The sequence below is a fragment of the Zootoca vivipara genome, chromosome 4 (genome assembly GCF_965207765.1).
Source record: "Zootoca vivipara chromosome 4, rZooViv2.hap1.1, whole genome shotgun sequence".
NCBI classification, from domain to species: domain Eukaryota; kingdom Metazoa; phylum Chordata; class Lepidosauria; order Squamata; family Lacertidae; genus Zootoca; species Zootoca vivipara.
This window is the reverse complement of record NC_142587.1, coordinates 32250054-32269736: the sequence shown is the minus strand read 5'-3', so window position 1 is coordinate 32269736 and position 19683 is coordinate 32250054. Positions and strand designations below refer to the sequence as shown.

General features: G+C 42.8%; 1 protein-coding gene across 4 annotated transcripts in view; it reads left to right on the top strand.

The window, feature by feature from the left end:
* The first annotated feature begins 1228 nt into the window (after positions 1-1228).
* CYFIP1 (cytoplasmic FMR1 interacting protein 1) overlaps positions 1229-19683 on the top strand; it is a 61833-nt gene continuing 43378 nt past the window's right edge. For 3 of the 4 annotated variants that reach the window (XM_035116313.3, XM_035116314.3, XM_088668667.1), the window contains exons 1-9: positions 1229-1389; positions 10787-10910; positions 11019-11108; positions 12415-12492; positions 12976-13077; positions 13356-13537; positions 16738-16834; positions 17023-17151; positions 19386-19490. In XM_035116313.3, the coding sequence (XP_034972204.2) occupies positions 10794-10910; positions 11019-11108; positions 12415-12492; positions 12976-13077; positions 13356-13537; positions 16738-16834; positions 17023-17151; positions 19386-19490 (900 nt within the window). In that variant the 5' untranslated portion in view covers positions 1229-1389; positions 10787-10793. The remainder of the gene's footprint in view (positions 1390-10786; positions 10911-11018; positions 11109-12414; positions 12493-12975; positions 13078-13355; positions 13538-16737; positions 16835-17022; positions 17152-19385; positions 19491-19683) is intronic. The other variant, XM_088668668.1, reaches the window with a different exon arrangement.

Below are 19683 nucleotides of genomic sequence, written 5' to 3'. Positions count from 1 at the left end.
TATAAATGCTTGCACTTTCTTACCGATTCTCACCTGGAAAGAAAATTATACGGAACAGGGCTAACAATGTGGCTTCCTTTTTAGGGGACAACGATGACTGCACAACTTTTAAATTGTGGATAATATAAAATCATGTGGCTGGCCTTTAAAAAAATGTTCCTTCTGAATGGGATACAGCTGATGAAGCTGTATTGTAGCTGCTGATTATTTCAAAGCTGTTTCACATTTCAGACCTTACAGAGAAAGTCCAATCTGTGGTGCTGGAGAGTTTGGATGTGACCTTTTGGCCACCAAAATTGTGGGTGGGCTGAAGCTACTGCCAGTAGGACCCAGAGGACACCCCTCTCCCAAACCCAATAGTGTTTCTGAGGTGAGGTAGAGAAAGGCCATGGGCATGGAGGGGATTTGCTGGATTGAAAACCAGTCCAGTTACTACCAGTGAGCCTCACCAGGCCCTTTTGCTGTGGCAACCTAGAGCAAAAAAGGAGAGAACCACGCACCAACTTTTGTCCAGACTAGCGTAAATTACAGGATTTAGGATGAGCCTTTGCTCAATTCTCCATCCAGCTCTCATTCCCAGATAGAATTTAGGATTCTTCCCTTACAGCGAGATTTAAAGCTGTATTACTTGATCCATTGTATGGATTAGTTCCAGATTGCTTTATGAGGGTAGATATTATTTTTTTAAAAAAGACTATTGAAAGCACAAGCCGAGGTATAAAATGGGCATTGCTCTTTACGAAAAGGATGTGCTCGTTTTGTCCTCGTGTCCAGTATCTATAAATTCAAGGCGGAACGTTTATAACCTTAAGAATCGTTCTGAAATTGCCTCAGCTGGACGCCGAGATGAGAGGACGCTGGGAGATTTAGAAAGGGTATAATGCCACGAAATCCCTAAACTTGCAATGAAAGAAGGCACGCGATGCGTGCAGCCAAAATCGTTCTCAACAGTTTTTGTGCTGCGGGGTGCCTAACTTCACAGCGATCCGAGCTGTGAGCTGAGCGCCCGTCGCCTTCTGCAAACCGGACCCGTTTCGAGGGCTGTGTGAGCAAGCTGTGGGAGGAGAATCGCTGGCTGGGAGGAAGGAGGAGCCGGAGGCTGGCTCAGGCTAGCGAGCGAGCAGGGTAGCTTTGCCTTGGAGAGGAATGGCTGAGGGTTTGGGACGGGACGGGGGAGGAGCTGCAGGAAAGGGTGTTTCCTGGCACGGTTTCCTTGTTTGAGTGACTCAGACAGGAAACTCCCTGCTTCGTGCGGCCCTGGGAAAAGGAAAGCGGCCCTGGCAAGGACCCCTCCGCCGACGCAGAGGCACCTTCTCGCCGTTGCGCTCGAGGGGGGAAGCGGCGCCCCAGGGAGAGCAGTGCGGGGGGCTCCGCGGGCTTCAAGCGGAGGTAAGCCGCGGGCCTTTTTCTCCCTTGGAGGCTGCGCGAGAGAAACTTTCCTTGAGGCGCGCCCTTATCCGCCCGGCCCCGGGGAGGAAATTGCCCTCTGCGAAGCTGCTGCTCTTTTCCTCTCTTGCAACAAAATGCCGGGCATTGAGAGCTTCGGCTGCATGCGAGAGACCCGAGCCCTCCTTGCCCTGCTATACAGTATGGCCTAACCTGGAGGGGCGGACGGCTGTTTCTGCCTGTGGATTTTGGGGCGGGCCTCGGCGCTTCAATCCAAACTTCCTTGGAAGTTTCGCTGCCTGTGAAGCGTCCCAGTTTCTGTCCCCCGAGCCTCGCCTCATTTTGGAAGGAGACCGAGGGCCGGAGCAGCCAAGGGGGTGGGAGGAAGCCCGGGGTGGGGTTGGGGAGGTCAAGGCTCGGTTCAGTGGCGGGCTTTTGTGGGGGTCGTTTTGCTGCCCGTGGTGAGCAGCGGCCTCAGGCAGCTTGATAAGGTTGTGGGGAAGGTGTAAAAACAGGAATTTGAAAAGCACCTCCGCGCACCAGCTCTCCTAACGTGCGCGCAAGATCTCCCTGCATCGCTTGGTAAACACTCAAAACGCTCAAGGTAGCATGTTCGCCCTCCACAACTTGACCTGAGATAAATTTCATTGTGGAGTCGTATAGCTTGCTCTGTATGCAGAAGACCCGAGTTTTAAGTCTCTTAATTTGGCAGAAAACGCCACCCTTTGGTCCCACACTTCAGCATTGTAAAGAAGCCCAGACAAATTGCCAGCCTGCCCACCCACATATGTTTTGTTAGGCGTTTGTGGGGTGACCAGAGAGAGAGTGAGACCAGCCCTCTATTTTGAGAAATTTCACAGAAAGCTTGGGGAAACTTGAAGGTATCATAACTTGCTAAGAGACTAGGGTAATTTGAAGGAGACTTTGGATATGACACACATTGAAAGGGTGAGAAAGTTAATCTTTGGTAGCACCCCTTAGTCCAGGGGTGTCAAACTCAAATTCATCGGGGGCCGCATCAGCAGTTTGGTCACCCTCAAAGGGCCGGTTGTATCTGTAGGACTATGTGTCCACTCTTTATTATCATAAATTATTGTCACTGCATTCAATTATTACTGTTTTTTTGTAATAATGTCAGTAATAACTAGCTCTGAAAGCAGAAACATAGTCAGAATAATGGCAAGTAGATATTCAAATGTACAATTATTGTACAATTTATTGAAAAATGATTTTTGGTAACTGCACTGGGTGGTGGAGGCTCGCTAGGGTTTCATGCAGGAGCTTTGCAGAGCTACTGGTACCTGGAGATGCTGGGGTCCTTCTACATGCAGCTCCACGCGGCGCTGCTGGGTGCTTTGTCTGTGCTTCAGCAGCAGCAGCAGCAACAGCAGCAGCAGCAGCAGCCGTTTCCAGGCGCCGAGCCGTGGCAGGAGGAGGACGATTCAAAGTGCTACAGAGCACTGCTGCGTCCCAGAGGCTCGGCACTCTCCGTGCGGCGCTGCTGGGCGCTGACCCGGCAAGCTGCCTCCTCCTTCTCCTGCTGTGGCTCGGGGCGCTCCACGCAGCGCCTTTCTAACACCCCCAGGACCCAGCTGTTTGTCGGCGCTTTGTCGGCGCGGCGCTTCAGCAGCAAGGTCCCGCTGCTGGGTCCCGCTGGCTGGGGCGCTCGGCGGGCCACATGACGAGGTCTGGCGGGCCGGATTTGGCCCCCGGGCCTTGTGTTTGACACCCGTGCCTTAGTCTGAAAGGTAATGGAGTTTGACTACCATAATCCATTGCAGACCTACTCAGAAGTTAATGGGACTTGTTTTGGAGTAAACATGCATAGAGGAAAGCAGCTGTCATTAAATAGCAACTAATCATTAAAAACAATGAACTTGTTTTAAATTGGCCAGACCTAAGACTGGCAGGCTTTTCCAGAAATATGCGCCTTTCTCTTGTAGTTTTGTGAATTTCTGCAGTAAGCAGTTTATATAGTGTAGGTTTCAGGTGTTCCAAAATCAGTGTCTTTCACTGAGAGGCACTCACATTTCAGTACCCTAACACAAAAGTTGAACTTGCAAAACACTGAAATATGACACGGGGTGTTGGAATACTTGCATTTTAGGCTGATTTTAGTAGCCTCAATTCTAGGGATGGGTTCAGGCATTCAGGCATAACACTACATTATGAACCCTTTGGTTGGGTTTTGGGGTAGTGAACATAATTTACATTAATGGTCTTCTGGCCACAGCATTATGCAAAATTATGAGTTTGACCAAACTGCGGGAGGCAGTGCAAGACAGGAGTGCCTGGCGTGCTATGGTCCATGGGGTCACGAAGAGTCGGACACGACTAAACAACAACAATGAACCCTTTGGTTGGGTTTTGGGGTAGTGAACATAATTTACATTAATGGTCTTCTGGCCACAGCATTATGCAAAATTATTTTACTCTTCCCAGTGTTTTCTATATTTAGGATACTGTGATTCACATATTTTTCACATGGTCATTGAGGAATGGAGATCAAGAACAGGTGTCCTGTGTACAAACAATTTAATTAACACACTACACAAATTCTCTTAACTCACACCTGTTAATGTTTTGCTGTTTTAAGCAATCTCTTTAGATGCCAATGAACCTTCTTGCTTTTATTTTTTTCATTTTCACATTTTACAAATATTTTAAAAACAATTATTTACAGAACCAGTTTACTTTCCCTTCGACTCCCCTCCCATCCTTTCTGCAGTTATTTATTTTATATCTTTTTATTACTGCATATCCAATTCAAATCTTTTTACCAATTTTCTCTTGTCTATCTCTTACTGCACATGTTTATATCAGTCCTGCTAATGTTTTGATCTGTTTACAATGCATCTTCAGATAATCAATAAATTTCCCCCACTCTATTTTAAAAAGTCTTCTTGGTTTCTTATTCTTCCGGTAGGTTTCGCCATTTTTGCGTACTCCCATTAGTTTTCATTGCTAATCTTGTCAGAACTGTTTTGAACTTTCTTGCTTTTAAATGGGATGTGCCGCTGTGGAATGTTGTTGTTTAGTCGTTTAGACGTGTCCGACTCTTCGTGACCCCATGGACCAGAGCACGCCAGGCACTCCTGTCTTCCACTGCCTCCCGCAGTTTGGTCAAACTCATGTTTGTAGCTTCGAGAACACTGTCCAACCATCTTGTCCTCTGTCGTCCCCTTCTCCTAGTGCCCTCAATCTTTCCCAACATCAGGGTCTTTTCCAAGGATTCTTCTCTTCTCATGAGGTGGCCAAAGTAGGCTTTGGCCGCTGTGGAATACAAGATGCTAGAATAGAATCTGGCTTTCACTCTGATTCAGTAGGGCTGCTCTTACAATATGATTTTTTTTTATTCATTAATGAAGTCCACGTTTGTACTGCAAGGGATTCTCAAGAGAATATTGAAGAATCAAACTTAAGTAGCCCAGAGTATTCCAGTTAAATGCTGATAATGTAGTTGGACAAAAAAGGAGCCGAAGAAAATATTCTAATGGAATATAAAAATTGAACCCAACCTTAGTCTCATGTAGCTTGGAAGGGACATGGTTGTAAAAAGGAATTCAGGAGCATTTGTCATGTTCTCGTCTTCCATCCCTCAAGGTCCAACATATAGCCATGAATACGTGAGAGCTTCCTGAAAGTGACTACCAGGAATACCTTCTGTTTTCCTGCTATTCACGTAAGGGGTTCTATAGAGTGGTCACACTAAGAGGATAGGGCTATGGATGACTCAGTGACTGTTCTTTCACTGGCGAAGGCAGTAGACCTCTGAATTGGGAACTCACAGTTGGGGAGAGCGCATGTTGCACTCAGGCCCTGGTTGCAGGCTTTCCATAGGCATCTGGTTGACCACTGTAAGAACAGGACTAAATGGAACTTGGGCCTCATCCAGCTGCACTTTACTTGTGTTTTAAAGATCTAGCTCTCAGTGGGATCTAAACTTTTTTGTCTGCACAACTCTAGGCTGTAGGCTAGCTCTTACATAGCACAATGCCCTCTCTTGTTTGTGGGGCATCCATTCATGTCAGTCTACCTGCACTCTTTAACATGGTTGGATATCTCTGCAAGATGACTTAAGGAAGAATAAGGTGTTTGGCATAATACAGATACCAGGGTATTTAGCATTTATTTGGGTATTAGAAGTGAAAACCAGTGTGATAGATTGTAGGAAGCTGATAAGCATGCACATACATGATGTGACTAGTGGATGTGTTGCAGCTTACATGGACTCCTTTAACTAATATAGAAACAAGAAGTTTTGGGGTGTAGATTTAGCCACTGTGCGCATGCACTGTACTCGGTTGGAATTATTGGTGGTTTGGTGGCTTTTCTTCCACACCTGTGTTTTCTTCAGATCAGAGGTAGCTAATGTGGTGCCCTCTTATCAACCTTAGCCAGTATGGCCAATGGTTTGAGATGATGGGAGTTGTATTCCAGCAACATCTGAAAGGCACTACGTTAGCTAACCCCGGTTAAAATAGTGATAGGGAAACGTCCCATGAGGAAAGAAATAGTGGAATATTACATGCAGTTTTTGCAGTGTACACTGTAGTTTTCATTTTCCTCAGGGTCCCCCTCTGCTACTCAAGATTTTTGTCTCCAAGCTTCCATAGACCTCTCTTGGTTTCTTCCAGTACATTCCAACTCGGTAATTTTAAGGTTCTCTGAATGGATTCACTGCATCTGTCCTTGGAGAGGAATTTTCTGAGCAGAAGTGAAAGAGAGGAAGTTGTGCAGATGGTGCTTCATGCATGGAGTAGCTATTTTTTGCATTTCTCTTAAGCTGCATATGAAATTTGCATGTGAAAAAGGAATCTTCATCTAAAGATCTTAGATGTGCAAGTTATGTGGCCGGTTTTAGCCAGCTGTAAATATCCTTTGTGGGACGCGGGTGGCGCTGTGGGTTAAACCACTGAGCCTAGGGCTTGCCGATCAGAAGGTTGGCGGTTGCTTGGTCCCTGCTCCTGCCAACCTAGCAGTTCGAAAGCATGTCAAAGTGCAAGTAGATAAATAGGTACCGCCTACCGCGGGAAGGTAAACGGCGTTTCTGTGCGCTGCTCTGGTTTCACCAGAAGTGGCTTACTCATGCTGGCCACATGACCAGGAAGCTGTACGCCGGCTCCCTCGGCCAATAATGCGAGATGAGCGCCGCAACCCCAGAGTCGGTCACGACTGGACCTAATGGTCAGGGTTCCCTTTACCTTTACCAAATATCCTTTGTACAAGATAACTAACTGTGTGCAGAACTGCATGGCAGTTATTTCATAGAATCAGAGTTGCAAGGAACATCAAGAGTCCAACCCTCTGATGGTTCAGGTGATCTGCTACTCGTCACATATTGAGGCTTTTGCTCTTAGGGTTTCTTGCTCGTTTCTGTTGAGAAGTTTCAGCTTTGTTGGGACCATAATTGCCTTCATTATGGTGGAAATAAACTTTTCAGGGAGTCTTGAGAACTTGTTTATAGTTTTTTAAAAATGCTTCCAGAAGAGAACTCAACATGTTTATATATACATGGCAAATCTTATTGCGGTATTCTTCTGTGGTGCCTTTTTATTTGTTTAAAACATTTAGGTCCCTTCTTTCCCAACTAAGTTTTTCAGGTTTGTTTACAACAATAAAAAAGCACTATAAAACAATTTATGATGGACTTAAAACATCACAGCCAAAAGGCCACAGTAACAAATATTAAATTAAAAATATATAAAAAACCTCCAGAATAATCACGTTTTCAGTGGAAGGTGGGCAGTGATGGAGCTGTCTTCAGGAAGAACATTTTACAGCCTTGAGTTGAACTATTTGTGAATTATATATGCAGTTTTGTTGCATGCTAGAGTAGGGACAAAGTACCCTGTCCCTCCTTTCTGCAGTTTCTTCTGTTTCTGTGCTGGGCCAGGAGGGGAACACTTTGCCTCATCCACCCACAGCTTAGAAACCTGAATAAGCTAAAAAATACTGAATAGGTCTGCAATGTAGACAAGGCGTAGCTATGTGACAATCTGCTGATTTCTTTCTTTTTTTGAATCACAGTATTTTGTGCTGATGAGCGCTCTTCCCGTTGTTTCTCTGTCAGTCAAATGCTGGTTTTTCTTGCTTGCTTAGAGTTAAAATAAGGAAGTGTAAGATGTATGCACATCTCTTAAAGAGAAACTACAAAAGGTTTGTTCTGTTCACCCCACTTCAAATCTATATGCCCAGACAAACCAAAGAGAAAATCCATAGTGGTCTTGGTAATACAAGACACGCTTCTGACTACAGTATGTTTAAATGAGGCATGCAAGAATAAATTGACTTTAAAACCAATTGATAATTTAGTGAAGGCTGCAGTCCTAACCCCATTTACCAGAGTAAGATCCATTGAATCCCATAGGACTTCTTTATAAGTACAGTGGTGCCTCGACTTACAAATTTTATCCGTTCCGAAGGCACCTTTGTAGGTCGAAAAATTCGTAAGTCGAAAAGCGCCATTGGAAACGTGATTTCCCATAGGAATGCATTGGAAACGGAAAAATCCGTAAGTAAAAAAAACCCTATCTAAAACCGCCACAGTTTTCGTTCGGATGTCGAGCGATTTGGTTGTCGAGTTGTTCGTATGTCGAGGTGCCACTGTAGATATGGTTAGTGTTGAGCTATAAATGACTTTGAAGCAGATTTGGTCCCACTTGAAGTCAAGTACTGTATAGCACAATATTATAGAGGCTTTGCTTCAGATATTTATAATAACGTGTATCTTGGACCATTTCCACTTTGCCATTAGAAAAGGGAGCAGGGATCAAGCTGGTCATTGAACTTCAAGCAGAAAACTATGATGGAAACATGGATACCAAGTTTAGTTGGTTATATCAGTCTTTAGTTGGTGATCTCAGACTACCGTATATTGATAACCCCAGTATAGTTTCCTCACAACTTTCCCTAACCATCATTGAAAAATAATGGAGATAATTTGATCTGGAGTTTGAAATTGAAACACAGAATGGAATGCTGATGAGTATGCACACATGTTTTCATTCTGTTATCTCTCTCTTCCAAACAGTTACTGAATTAGTGTGTTTTGTTTTTTCATCCCCATTTTAAAAATGGGGGTAGGGCAGTCACGGACAATTGTGCCCTAAAAATGCTTACAAAATTAAATTCTGATCAGTATTTACCTGAAAGCAACACCCAAGATTAAAAAAGTTGCTTGGTGAGTTAAAATTTTGCCTGTTGACTTAAAATTGAATTTGTTCTAATATAGAAACAGCCAGGGTACTGGTCTACATCTTGCCAATGAAACAACAACAATAGCTCTCACTGGCTGAATTTGTACATATATTGAGAGTTGATGATGATGATGATGAATAGGTGCTGTTTTTCTACGACTAGCGGCGGCCTTTGTTTTTCTTCCAGTATAGGAAGAAAAAGTATAGGCAAAACTGCCTATAAGTAAATATAGCCAAAATTGCCTATAAGTATAGGCAAACCATTTGAAAGTGAGTCACTATTTCTGAATTACCGTAGTGAGTTTATGCAGTTTGTAGGTTACCAGTAACCACGCTGACTAAATTTAGCCCTGCTTACTCAGTGACAGAGCTGAAGAGTCATGTCAGGGTATAATGGCACAATATTGAATGCTGGCGATGAAAGGATGCTGCAGAGGCTATAGTAAAGTAGAAATCAGGTCGCTAGGTTTGTCATTGCAAGAGGCTTAAGAAATCATTCACCGTGCACAGTTTGGCAACATAACCGGTAAGAAGCCATGATGTGGGAATTGTAGAAGGATTTAAGTTGAGCCAAGACACTCCAGAACTTAATTTGAGAATTCCTTTGCAGTTCCAGGAATCAGCAGTGAGATGGGAATTATGTAGCAGTGGGTCTCCTGCATCAGAAGGGGATTGGGTTGGATGACCTTTGAGGTCACTACCAATTCTAAGAATAACAATAAATGAGGAACTGCAGCAGATCCCACCACATCTGCATTTCCAGGTCAAAGGCTGTTGACTTGGAAGCAGACTTCTGGTCACCTGGGAATTAAATACTGGGTTCTTTTAGCTGGACCAGGGATGGGGAACATTTTTCAGCCCAGGGACCACATTCACTCATGAATAATCTTCTGGGGGCCACATTTCAGTGGTGGGGCAGGGTCAGAGGGGCTACTAGGTTTTATCCACCTATAGACCCCTCTCCAGCCTCTTTTCAAGGAAGCAAGAGGCTGTGTAATGATACATTTATAGTGAGGAGCATCACTTTTAAAGGGTGTGGCTTGGGGAAGAGTTTCCTCCTCCCCTGAGATAGACAGTATGTGATAGATAGAAGCAAGGACCTTGCAATTGTTTGTTGTTGTGATAGCTACTAATGTTATGACTTTTGCCTGTCATCTTCGGTGAATTTTTCTTCCGAACGTTTCCCCACATGTGGTAAACTTATGAGTGAAAGCTCCCCAGGATGTGGTACTCTTCACATCTCAGTCGTTCTTTACGAGTGTGATGGGCTGAAGTTATATCATGTTGACTGTTCTCTGTGAAACACGAAAGCAAGGACAGCCTTTTAAGTATGCCCACAGGAGCCACTGCATTTTATTTATTTGGTTATTTATTTTACAAGACTGCAGAGGAAGGAAGGAGGCCTGTATTTCTATGCTGGTTGTGGAAGATGGGGCTACACTCCTCTAGTATCTCACACGGTTTTATGCTTCTGTTTCAGTGTATCTGAAGAAGTGTGCATGCACATGAAAGCTCATACCAAAATAAAAACTTAGTTGGTCTTTAAGGTGCTACTGAAGGATTTTTTTTGGTTTTATGCTTGATACAGAGGAGAGATTGAATGCTTCATCCTTCTCCACCAACCTACTCACTTGCGGGCAGTGAATTCCTCTTTGCCTGTGGCTTCCAGTCTAATGCTTAAACCCAAAAGGAACTGGATCCCATAATTTCCTTTTTTGCACACACCAGGCACCTTTATGTCCAGAATAGGGGGGGGGGTTGCCTATCCTGCAGGCCACATCTGACATCTCTGAGAGGGTTTTTTATGCCCCTTTTTAGTACCGCTGTGGTGATGCCAAAATGTTTTTTGTGCCCCTCCCCCATTGTTTCCATGTCTTAATTAAAAAAACAAAACAAAATTGAATTTTCTTTTACTGACTACTCTGCTGTGATACTGTGATGGCAGAAACCATTTGTACCACCACAAAGATCCCCCTCAGATTTGTTGAGTTTAAAGGAAATGGAGTGGTTTCATCCATTTGGCCACATCTGCTTTTGCTGTGCCCTCTTTGACATGCTGTTCATTGATGACTGGACCCATGGGTCAAAATGTCCCTGAGTATGAAAAAAGATTAACCATTGCTGGTCTACAGCATGATGCAGGTCATCTCTACCTGTTATGGATTTTGCCAGTTGTTTAAAGTTATGTTTGCTCCTTATAGAACCAAAATGACTGCCCAAGTTACCTTGGAGGACGCTTTGTCCAATGTCGATCTCTTGGAAGAATTGCCACTGCCAGACCAACAACCATGTATTGAGCCCCCTCCATCATCCTTGCTTTATCAGGTATGGCATCTGCAAAATGAAATATTTGTTGACCTGTTTAAGACCACCATTTGAATAAACTTCTTCAAGACCTTTGATCATTTTGGTGTCTTATTTCCTTTCATGCAGCCAAATTTCAACACCAATTTTGAAGACAGGAATGCATTTGTCACAGGCATTGCACGATACATCGAACAGGCAACTGTTCATTCTAATATGGTAAATATTTTAATTGTGTTTTTCTTCCTTCCTGTTTCAGTGGGGTCCCCGAGTGGGGAAAGGGTAGCATGGTAAAAACTGAACGATTTTCTTTTGTCGGGATCTGATTACAGTAGAAGGAAGTGGGAAATTATGCTATTATGTTTATTTCAACCTGGAAAATTCATATGGCGCGCTTTTTTGGGAAAAAAGTGTTAAACTATATGTGTATATTCTGGATATGTTCTGGATACTTTTCAGTACTTTCACCTGTTCTGTGGTAGAAACTTTGTCGTAATTTCATTCTTTTATTTTGTGTGTGTATGTGTATTTTCTCAGTTTGTATCATTGTGATTATTTAGGTCCAACAAATAAAAAAAAAGTTTATTTGAAGTTCTTTAAATGTAAGTTGTAGGAGGAGGCACCAGAATATAGAGGAAGCTTAAAGGGGATAGAGTTAACTCAAAAAAGTCTGAGAAATGCTGACCGTAGACTGTCTTGATCCTTGATTCTGCTAAAATAAGCCGTCTTGTGTTACATTATTCCTTAGTTATATACTGGATTGGCAAGTTTCACTGCTTAGCCTTTCTTTTTACGATTTAAAGGGGAAGGCTTTGATGGCTAGAGCTGATGGGTGTTGTTGTCCAAAAACACCAGGCTAGGGAAGGTTGGTCTAGGATGCACGATTCTCACTTAGGATGCTAGAGGTCCAAGGTTCTTTGTCTTTAAGGGAGGGGCCATGTTTTGTAGCATTCCGAGGCTCATTCCCTGGCATCTCCAGTTTTGAAAGGATTGGGTAGCAAGCAATGTGAAAGACCCTTTGTGTAGGACCCTAAAGAGCTACTGCGAGTCAGAGGAGGCAGTTGGCTCGATGGACTAACAGTCTGACCTGGTATAAATAACACAGTACTCTGTTTCTGCAGTTGGACTGTTATATGATTCTGCTCAAATGTGAGAGTTTAGTATTGGGCACATACCAATTAAGCATCCCAAGAACCTTTTTCTCCCACCGTTGGTTAGGGGATAGTATTCATTCAGTAATTTGTTGAAGCCGTAACCATTATTGTTGAAAACAAAAGATTTGGCTATGTTCCTAAGCACAATTACTTGGAAGAACCAGGGCTTAGAATTCCCAGTTGGTGCTGTTCAGAGCTGGAGAAATAGTCAAAGCAAAATTTTGGTCGGTGTTCCGATGAAAGCTTTTAGCTTATCTCTTCTGAGATGCCAGACAGATGTTTTATTTCTCATTCTTTATATTGCCGCTAGCACCAGTAAACTTCCGTGTGCACCTTCTTCGTCGAAATAACAGCTTTTATTTTTATGACAGAACGAAATGTTGGAAGAAGGGCAAGAATATGCTGTCATGCTGTATACATGGAGAAGCTGCTCAAGAGCCATTCCTCAGGTAAGGTCGCATGTCTCAGTGTACAGGGATCACTTCCTATCTTTTTCTTGGATGCTTTCTCATTCTTGCAGCACACATATTTTTTACTGCAATAGGGGACAACGTTACAAAATTCATGAGGAAGTGCTGTGCAGTGGAAAGAGGGCAGGTGCTGACATTGGAGATGATCTTCCTCTATTTTAGTAGGACTAGAAGCAGAACCAATGTGAAGCTGTACTCACCCCTCTCTCGGTCTTTGTAAGAGACACCACAGACCTGCTATTGAACTACTAGGCAAGCCCTTCCCAGGGCTTGACTCAAGTGTGTTGCATTGGGTAAAATAGTTATTGAATCAAGTGCTCGATAAGAAGCTGTGTTATGTGGCATAGTGTAGCTTGCATGTTTTGAAATAGATATTTTTGTGTGCGGAGGTTAACTAGGTGAGGAAGATGTGTATGAAGAATATATACCGTAATCTGACAAATTCTGCCCTCCCCATTTCAGGTGAAATGTAATGAGCAGCCAAACAGAGTGGAAATTTATGAAAAAACAGTGGAAGTGCTGGAACCAGAGGTCACAAAACTGATGAATTTTATGTACTTTCAGGTAAATGATATTGGTTGCTAGCTTGATGGTTGTTCTGCTTCCCCAGTGCTTTCCATGATTGCTGCTTTTTCCAGCATTCTTCCTTCCTCATCTGCCTTGACCGTTCCATGGTAGATATGTGTGGTATTTATTACTTAATGACTGGTTCACGTGGAGAGTCATTTTGTGTATGGCAGTGTATGGACAAATCTGATCACTACAACCTGTGGGTAGCACTCTTACTTTCAACAACAACAACAACAACAACAACAACAACAGAGATTTGTTTTTATCAACAGAGAAATGCAATCGAAAGATTCTGTGGAGAGGTGAAGCGTTTGTGTCATGCCGAGAGGAGGAAGGACTTTGTGTCTGAAGCATATCTGATCACTCTGGGAAAATTTATCAACATGTTTGCTGTTTTGGATGAGCTGAAAAATATGAAGTGCAGCGTGAAGAATGACCATTCGGCCTACAAACGGTGAGATGCTCTGTGGGGCTGGGGGCAGCGTTTTGTATAGTTGGTTTATGTTGTTACTGTGAATCATGCCAACTAGTACAGAGTTTTAGTATCGTGTTTGCTATCACTGACGATTGGTCCTGTTATCTAGGGATGATGGGAGTTGTAGTCCCAAAGCATCTGGAGGGCCGAGTTTGCCTGTGCCTGGTCATACCTGTTGAATTAAGGCTACTTCACCGATTGCGTGGTGGCAAACATGTTTTCATCTCCGAATACCTCTGTGGCAGGTTGCTGTGAGACATACTAGCTTCCTAGCATACATGCCTATAGAAATATGTAGAAAAATGCAGTCATTGTGTACACATATTTTGACAGTTTTATGAGTACATGTGAAGTATTTTGTGTATCATCAGAAAAATTATAATATGTCGGACAACCCTCAAGAGTGTTTATATACTGGAAACATACTTCTTTTGTTTTCAAACCTCTGTTTGATAGAGGCTCATTCTCTGCAAGGAGTTTCAGATTAAGTCTTCTGGCAGCATTTACCCCTATGGAAAAGGAAATAATTCTTTTTCTCTTGGCATATGAAGTTGCCTATAGCACCACAGGACAATGTGGCCACAAGATGGCACTAGTTGTTTGCTGTATGCTATATTCACATTTTGTGTATACTTGTAAAATATATATCTCCCCACCCCACCCCCCCCAAAAGGTATAAAATGTGTCCTGGAAAATATTCTCACAGTGAGTTGAAACAAGAAGAGGTGGGCTCAGGTTAGAAATTGCACAAGATTGGGGCATAGCTGTCAAGTTCCCCCTTTTTTAAAGGGAAATTCCCTTATGCTGAATAGGCTTCCTCGCGAGAAAAGGGAAAACTTGACAGCTATGGATTGGGGACTAGTGTCAATGTGACCTTCTTCTTACCTGTTTCTTCAGGAAATGTGCATGAGGCAGATGAGAGATGACTTTTGTGCGTGGATATCTCTTTCTGGAGGGGTGGAATACAAATGGGTTGCCCGTTTTGAAATTGCGTTTCTGTTACAATATGCCTCCATGAGCATCTTTGCAAAAGCACCCCCAATGGTGATAACTGTTGGAGAAAGGTTGGAGAAAAATGTTGCACTGGAAAATGCATTAATTCTGGTGGAACCTTCTTAGAGCTGGGGGCTCAGCCTTGGAACAATTTCAGTGCCCATATCCGGTTCTGAACCACGTCAATAGAGAGCCTCCAAAGCATGCTTGTTGAGGTACAGTCCTTCATTTCTGGTGCACCACAGTCTGAAGCTTGGGGGCAGAATCCACTATCTCATGGCCAGATATTGAGAGTGTGCTGGGGGTGGGGGTGGGGAGAGGGCATGGAATGCATGAGACATTCCATTGCACATAAGTGGCATTCCATTCTGCTCATGGTGGGACCTTGCGAGTCTTGCCAGGTCTGATTTTATTTATCACAAATTTTTATAAGCCGCTGAACATCACAATAATACCATAGCAGTATACACAAAAAACCCTCTGTAAATAAAATAGATGAGAACATAGATTAACTGCTCTTGAGTGAACTCATAATTCTGCGGTAGCTTATAAAAACCCCCAAGAAATTAAAGTTAGCAACCTGTTAGATGTAAACCATGGCAGAGCCTTTCTAACTTCAGTGGGAAGTGTCTTCTGCCACTGCAATAAGGAACCTAGTCTGAGCTACAATGGGATGGACCTGTGGCACATTGCACTATCATAAGGAAGCAATCTTATTTGTAAGGAGGTTTTAGCATCAGCACAGCTTAAAAAATAAAATCAAGCTGGGTTCATCAGATGTTTGAGCTGCTGTCTTCCGAGTGTGTTATCTCTATGTTCTGTGCCTTAATGCTGCAGTCACCTGCAGTTCATACCTTAGGACTTGCTTCTGTGAAAAAGTGCATAGGTTTGGGTTCCTTGTAGGCAACAAGCACCTCTTCCTCTGAGATAACACCTGCAAAACGATGCCCGACGGAAATGTGCCAGGTGGTTAATTATGATGTTAATTATGATGAATAGCTTCGTTAATCCCACACTGCTCTTTTCAGAAAAATCCCATTCTGTGCAGCGGGGAAGACAACCACCTAGTGTCTGAGTGTAAAACCGCGTGCAGTTCAGGCTGTGCTGTTGCTTTTGGACTTCTTAAGGGTAGTGTGTGAGTGAGAGGGGGTGAGGGTGGGGAAGCAAAGAGAGAAGGCAGTTTTCTAGGAGCTCTGTCTTCAGATGGCAGCTGAAAACGACACACCCAGCTAACTCCCACTTTAATTATTTGTTTAAAATTGGTAGTTTGGATCTGCACCCCTTATGGGTGTGTAATAAGTTGTAGGAGGTTTCTTTATTCTCTTGCCTGCATGGTTTGACTTGTCTTAAGTGAGATGCCATTCAATCACTGAGTGTTATTTCACAACCTTTTCCCTTTGCTACCTGTATGACGTCAATCTATTAACTTCCAACCATAAACGAAGTCCTTGCCTCTCGGTGTATTTTTATATTGTTGCATGTCTTAAAATTTGCTGTCTACTCAAGAGGGGTGAATTAGAAATATAAAATAAGCAAATATTTCAGCCTAAAAAGGAAGGTGAAAAAAAGAAAGAAGTTCAGGAAGGAAAAAATGAAGTTGATTTTGGGTGCTGTTCTTGACACACACCTGCATTCTGCGTGGTTCGTCAAGAATGATTTAAAAATTACCGTAGGTAGTTACTGCTGAAAGTTGATTCCAAAGTAGAAGTGGCTCCGCCTAATTACCCTGTCAGAACTGATCCTAATGGAAAGCCACTGTTGCAGGATCAGTCTCCATGAATGCGCCAGTTGCCCCTATGCTGGCAACCGTGAGTCACTTGCATCACAAATTATTGCTGCTGGAAAATAATGACAGAACAGAGTGTGTCGGGACAACAACCTGAGTCTCCTGCCCACTGCACTCACATATATTGGTTTCTACATTGCTCATCAAGGTGTGACATTGGATCCCACACCATAGTGTGCATGCATTTGCACATGTGTGTGCTGGCTTCTTCTCTAGCAGCAGAAAAGCTAGTGGAGGCCAGCAGAAGCCGTCTTTATCCAGTGACAACGAATCATTAATGTCCTTAATTCATACACTTGGCTTTGCAGTAATGTGCTTTCTTGCAGGGGCCAGTGACATAAGGGCTCTCTGTCTATCGTTCTTGCAAGATTTAACTTCTTTTTTCCTGTTTCCTTTGAAGGGCTGCCCAATTTCTGCGTAAAATGGCCGATCCTCAGTCTATTCAAGAATCCCAGAACCTCTCCATGTTTCTTGCTAATCACAATAAGATTACGCAGGTATGTTTTTAAGTAAACAAAACTATGGTGTCATCATTACCTTCTTATTCTTGTACAGAGCACGGTATCTTACGTGCTTAATAATATAATAAAATCCAGCTATTTCCATATGTATGAGTTCCACAAATATTCTCTCTTGATCCCCCCCCCCTTTGCTCTATACAAAGTTAAACTGGTTTCTGTTCTAGTCTTTACAGCAACAACTTGAGGTGATTCCTGGCTATGAAGAGCTGCTTGCTGATATTGTGAATTTATGCATCGATTATTATGAAATCAAAATGTATCTAACGCCTAGTGAGAAGCATATGCTCCTAAAAGTAAGATATGCTGCTTGAAGCATTTCAACATGGGGGGGGGGTTGGAGGGGAGAGATGCTGGGTGAGCATTGAAAATACTCTTGAAATGCTAGAGGTTTGTTGTCAAGTAACTTTGCATAATTGGTATGCTCTTTGAAGTATTTTCAGCCTCTTTTATGTATGTGACTCCCTCCCTCCATACTTCTATATGCACAGGGACTAAATGATTTTAATGAAGGGGGTAGAGAAAAGGCAAAAATGGAATTAGAATGTTTTTATGTCATTTTGTCATATTGGGTAAAAGATATGCAGAGGCAAATCTATCATTTGCAATGCTTAGTGGAACTAAATTGCTCAGCATTCATTATATGGGCTTTTAGCTAAACGAATATAGTAATGTTGAAAAAAGCAATGTATTTGTCCCCAGGAAATTTTCGGCACTGTGCCTCCAAATGGCTCCGCATGGTTTTTAGCCAAATGAGTATACCGTAGTAATTTTTAAAATGTTGGAAAGGGTAGTTTATTTGTGCCTAGGAATCTTTTTGCAGTATATCTAGGACTGCACAGGAAAACTAGTATAACAGCTTTCAAATCTGATTACCATACAGTCATACATACAGTCATACAACCGCAATTTGTTTCGGGGAGCGACCGGTTGTAAATGGAGCGGCTCTTCTGCACTTGCGCGAAGCGGCAATAGAGCGCTTCTGCACATGCGTGCACTGCGCAGATCACTTCTGCGCATCCGCACGCTGCGGAACTTGGATGTAAACACTTCTGGGTCCACGGCGGTCGCAATCCGATCGGTCGCAAACCGCGGCGGTCGTAAACTGAGATATGACTGTACTTGAATAATTTGAAGCATTTATCCTTCAGGTGCTTATAGCTCTGAAATGTAGCAGGTAAAATTTGCTGGGATATTCTATGGGTTCCAGAACTTATTGTGCTTATTCTTAACGTATTCGACTGTGTTTTATTTAAAAAAATCCAGGTGCCTACTTCTATGGCCTCTGGTGAAGCACAGTCTTACTCTGTGTTTAGAGTTAATGATTGATTTTAATATTTTAGGAAGGATAGTTTTGTAATTCACTTGCTTCTGATATCTCCCAAATATATTACAATTATGAAAACCTTAAATTAGAAACTGGGCTCTTATAAGAGAAGCTTCAATATTCCTGCATGAACAACTTCCAGATAACTAGGTCTGAGAAAAATGTATATGTACAGAGAGCATCATGCATATAACTCTCTGAATTTTCATGGTTGTAAAAATGATTTAAAAATTATCTTGGAAAGACTTGATGACCTCAGTGTTTTGTTCTGGACATCAGTGGTTGCCATATTTGGGACTTGGATGAAATCTCCCCCAAGTCTGAGTGGCTAGTCACCTGGGATATATTTTTGTCCTCCAGCACTGAGAAGCAATTTATGTCAGCACTAGCTGATCCTTGGGGGAAGAAAATATCCCCATTGAGTTGGGGCTACGTCATATCTCCATGGGCTTCTGATGATGGTGGGACCATAAGAAAGCTCTGTTGCAGATCTTAACACACAGACAGGCTGATAATGGAAAGAGGTGCTCCTTCAGATTCCAAGCCAGTTAGGGCTTTTATAAGTTAATGCTAACTGATTGAATTGAGTAGCCTATATGCCACTGGTGCAAAGTCTTCAAAATAGATGTGCTATGGTCTCATCTCAATGAGCCATCACATTTTACACTAGCTGCAGCTTCTAAACCATCATCAAATAAAGCCCTGTATAGAATACATTTTGGTAACCTGATTTGGGAGGCTTCCAGATCATAGATAGCTATGACCAGGTTATATTGGACCAGGAACAGGCATAGCTGGTGCCCTAACTGTAGCTGGAATTAGTCACTGTGAGTCACAGGAACTGGGCTTTTGGTGTCCATGTTTTATCAAGGAGCATCCCTGAGGCACAGCACCTCTGCCATGTCAGGATTCATCCTTGGTTTATCAGCCATCATGTCAGCTCATCATGGCCTCAAGGCAAAGGTCCAGCATGACTCTGGGGGTACTTAAATAATAGAAAATTAAGTGCATATGCATAATTAGAAAAGAGAGTTTGGTCAATGGTAGAAAAAGAAAACGGTGAATCATATTTATGATGCTTGTGCCATTATGTTCTAATAAACTATCTATTTTGAGGAAGGTTTACAACATTTTGTTGCTTTGAGCATTGATCAAGTTAAGAATCAGGCGACAGGTCTTAATGTTATTTTATTCTCTTTTCAGGTAATGGGTTTTGGTTTGTATCTGATGGATGGCAGTGTTAGTAACATCTATAAGCTGGATGCCAAGAAAAGGATAAATCTGAACAAGATTGACAAGTTTTTTAAGGTTGGTTAAGAAGGTTGTCTGTCTTTTGAAAAGGGAGGGGTTATATATTACTTAGGTACGTGGTTGGTTGGTCACCTGAGTGACTAGGCATGCGAACTTTCCTGGCTCTGATTACATCATGAAGGTGGTTTCCTACCTATGATTCTTAAAATACATAGGTTTGTATCCATTGATGTCTTCCTTTTTGCACAAT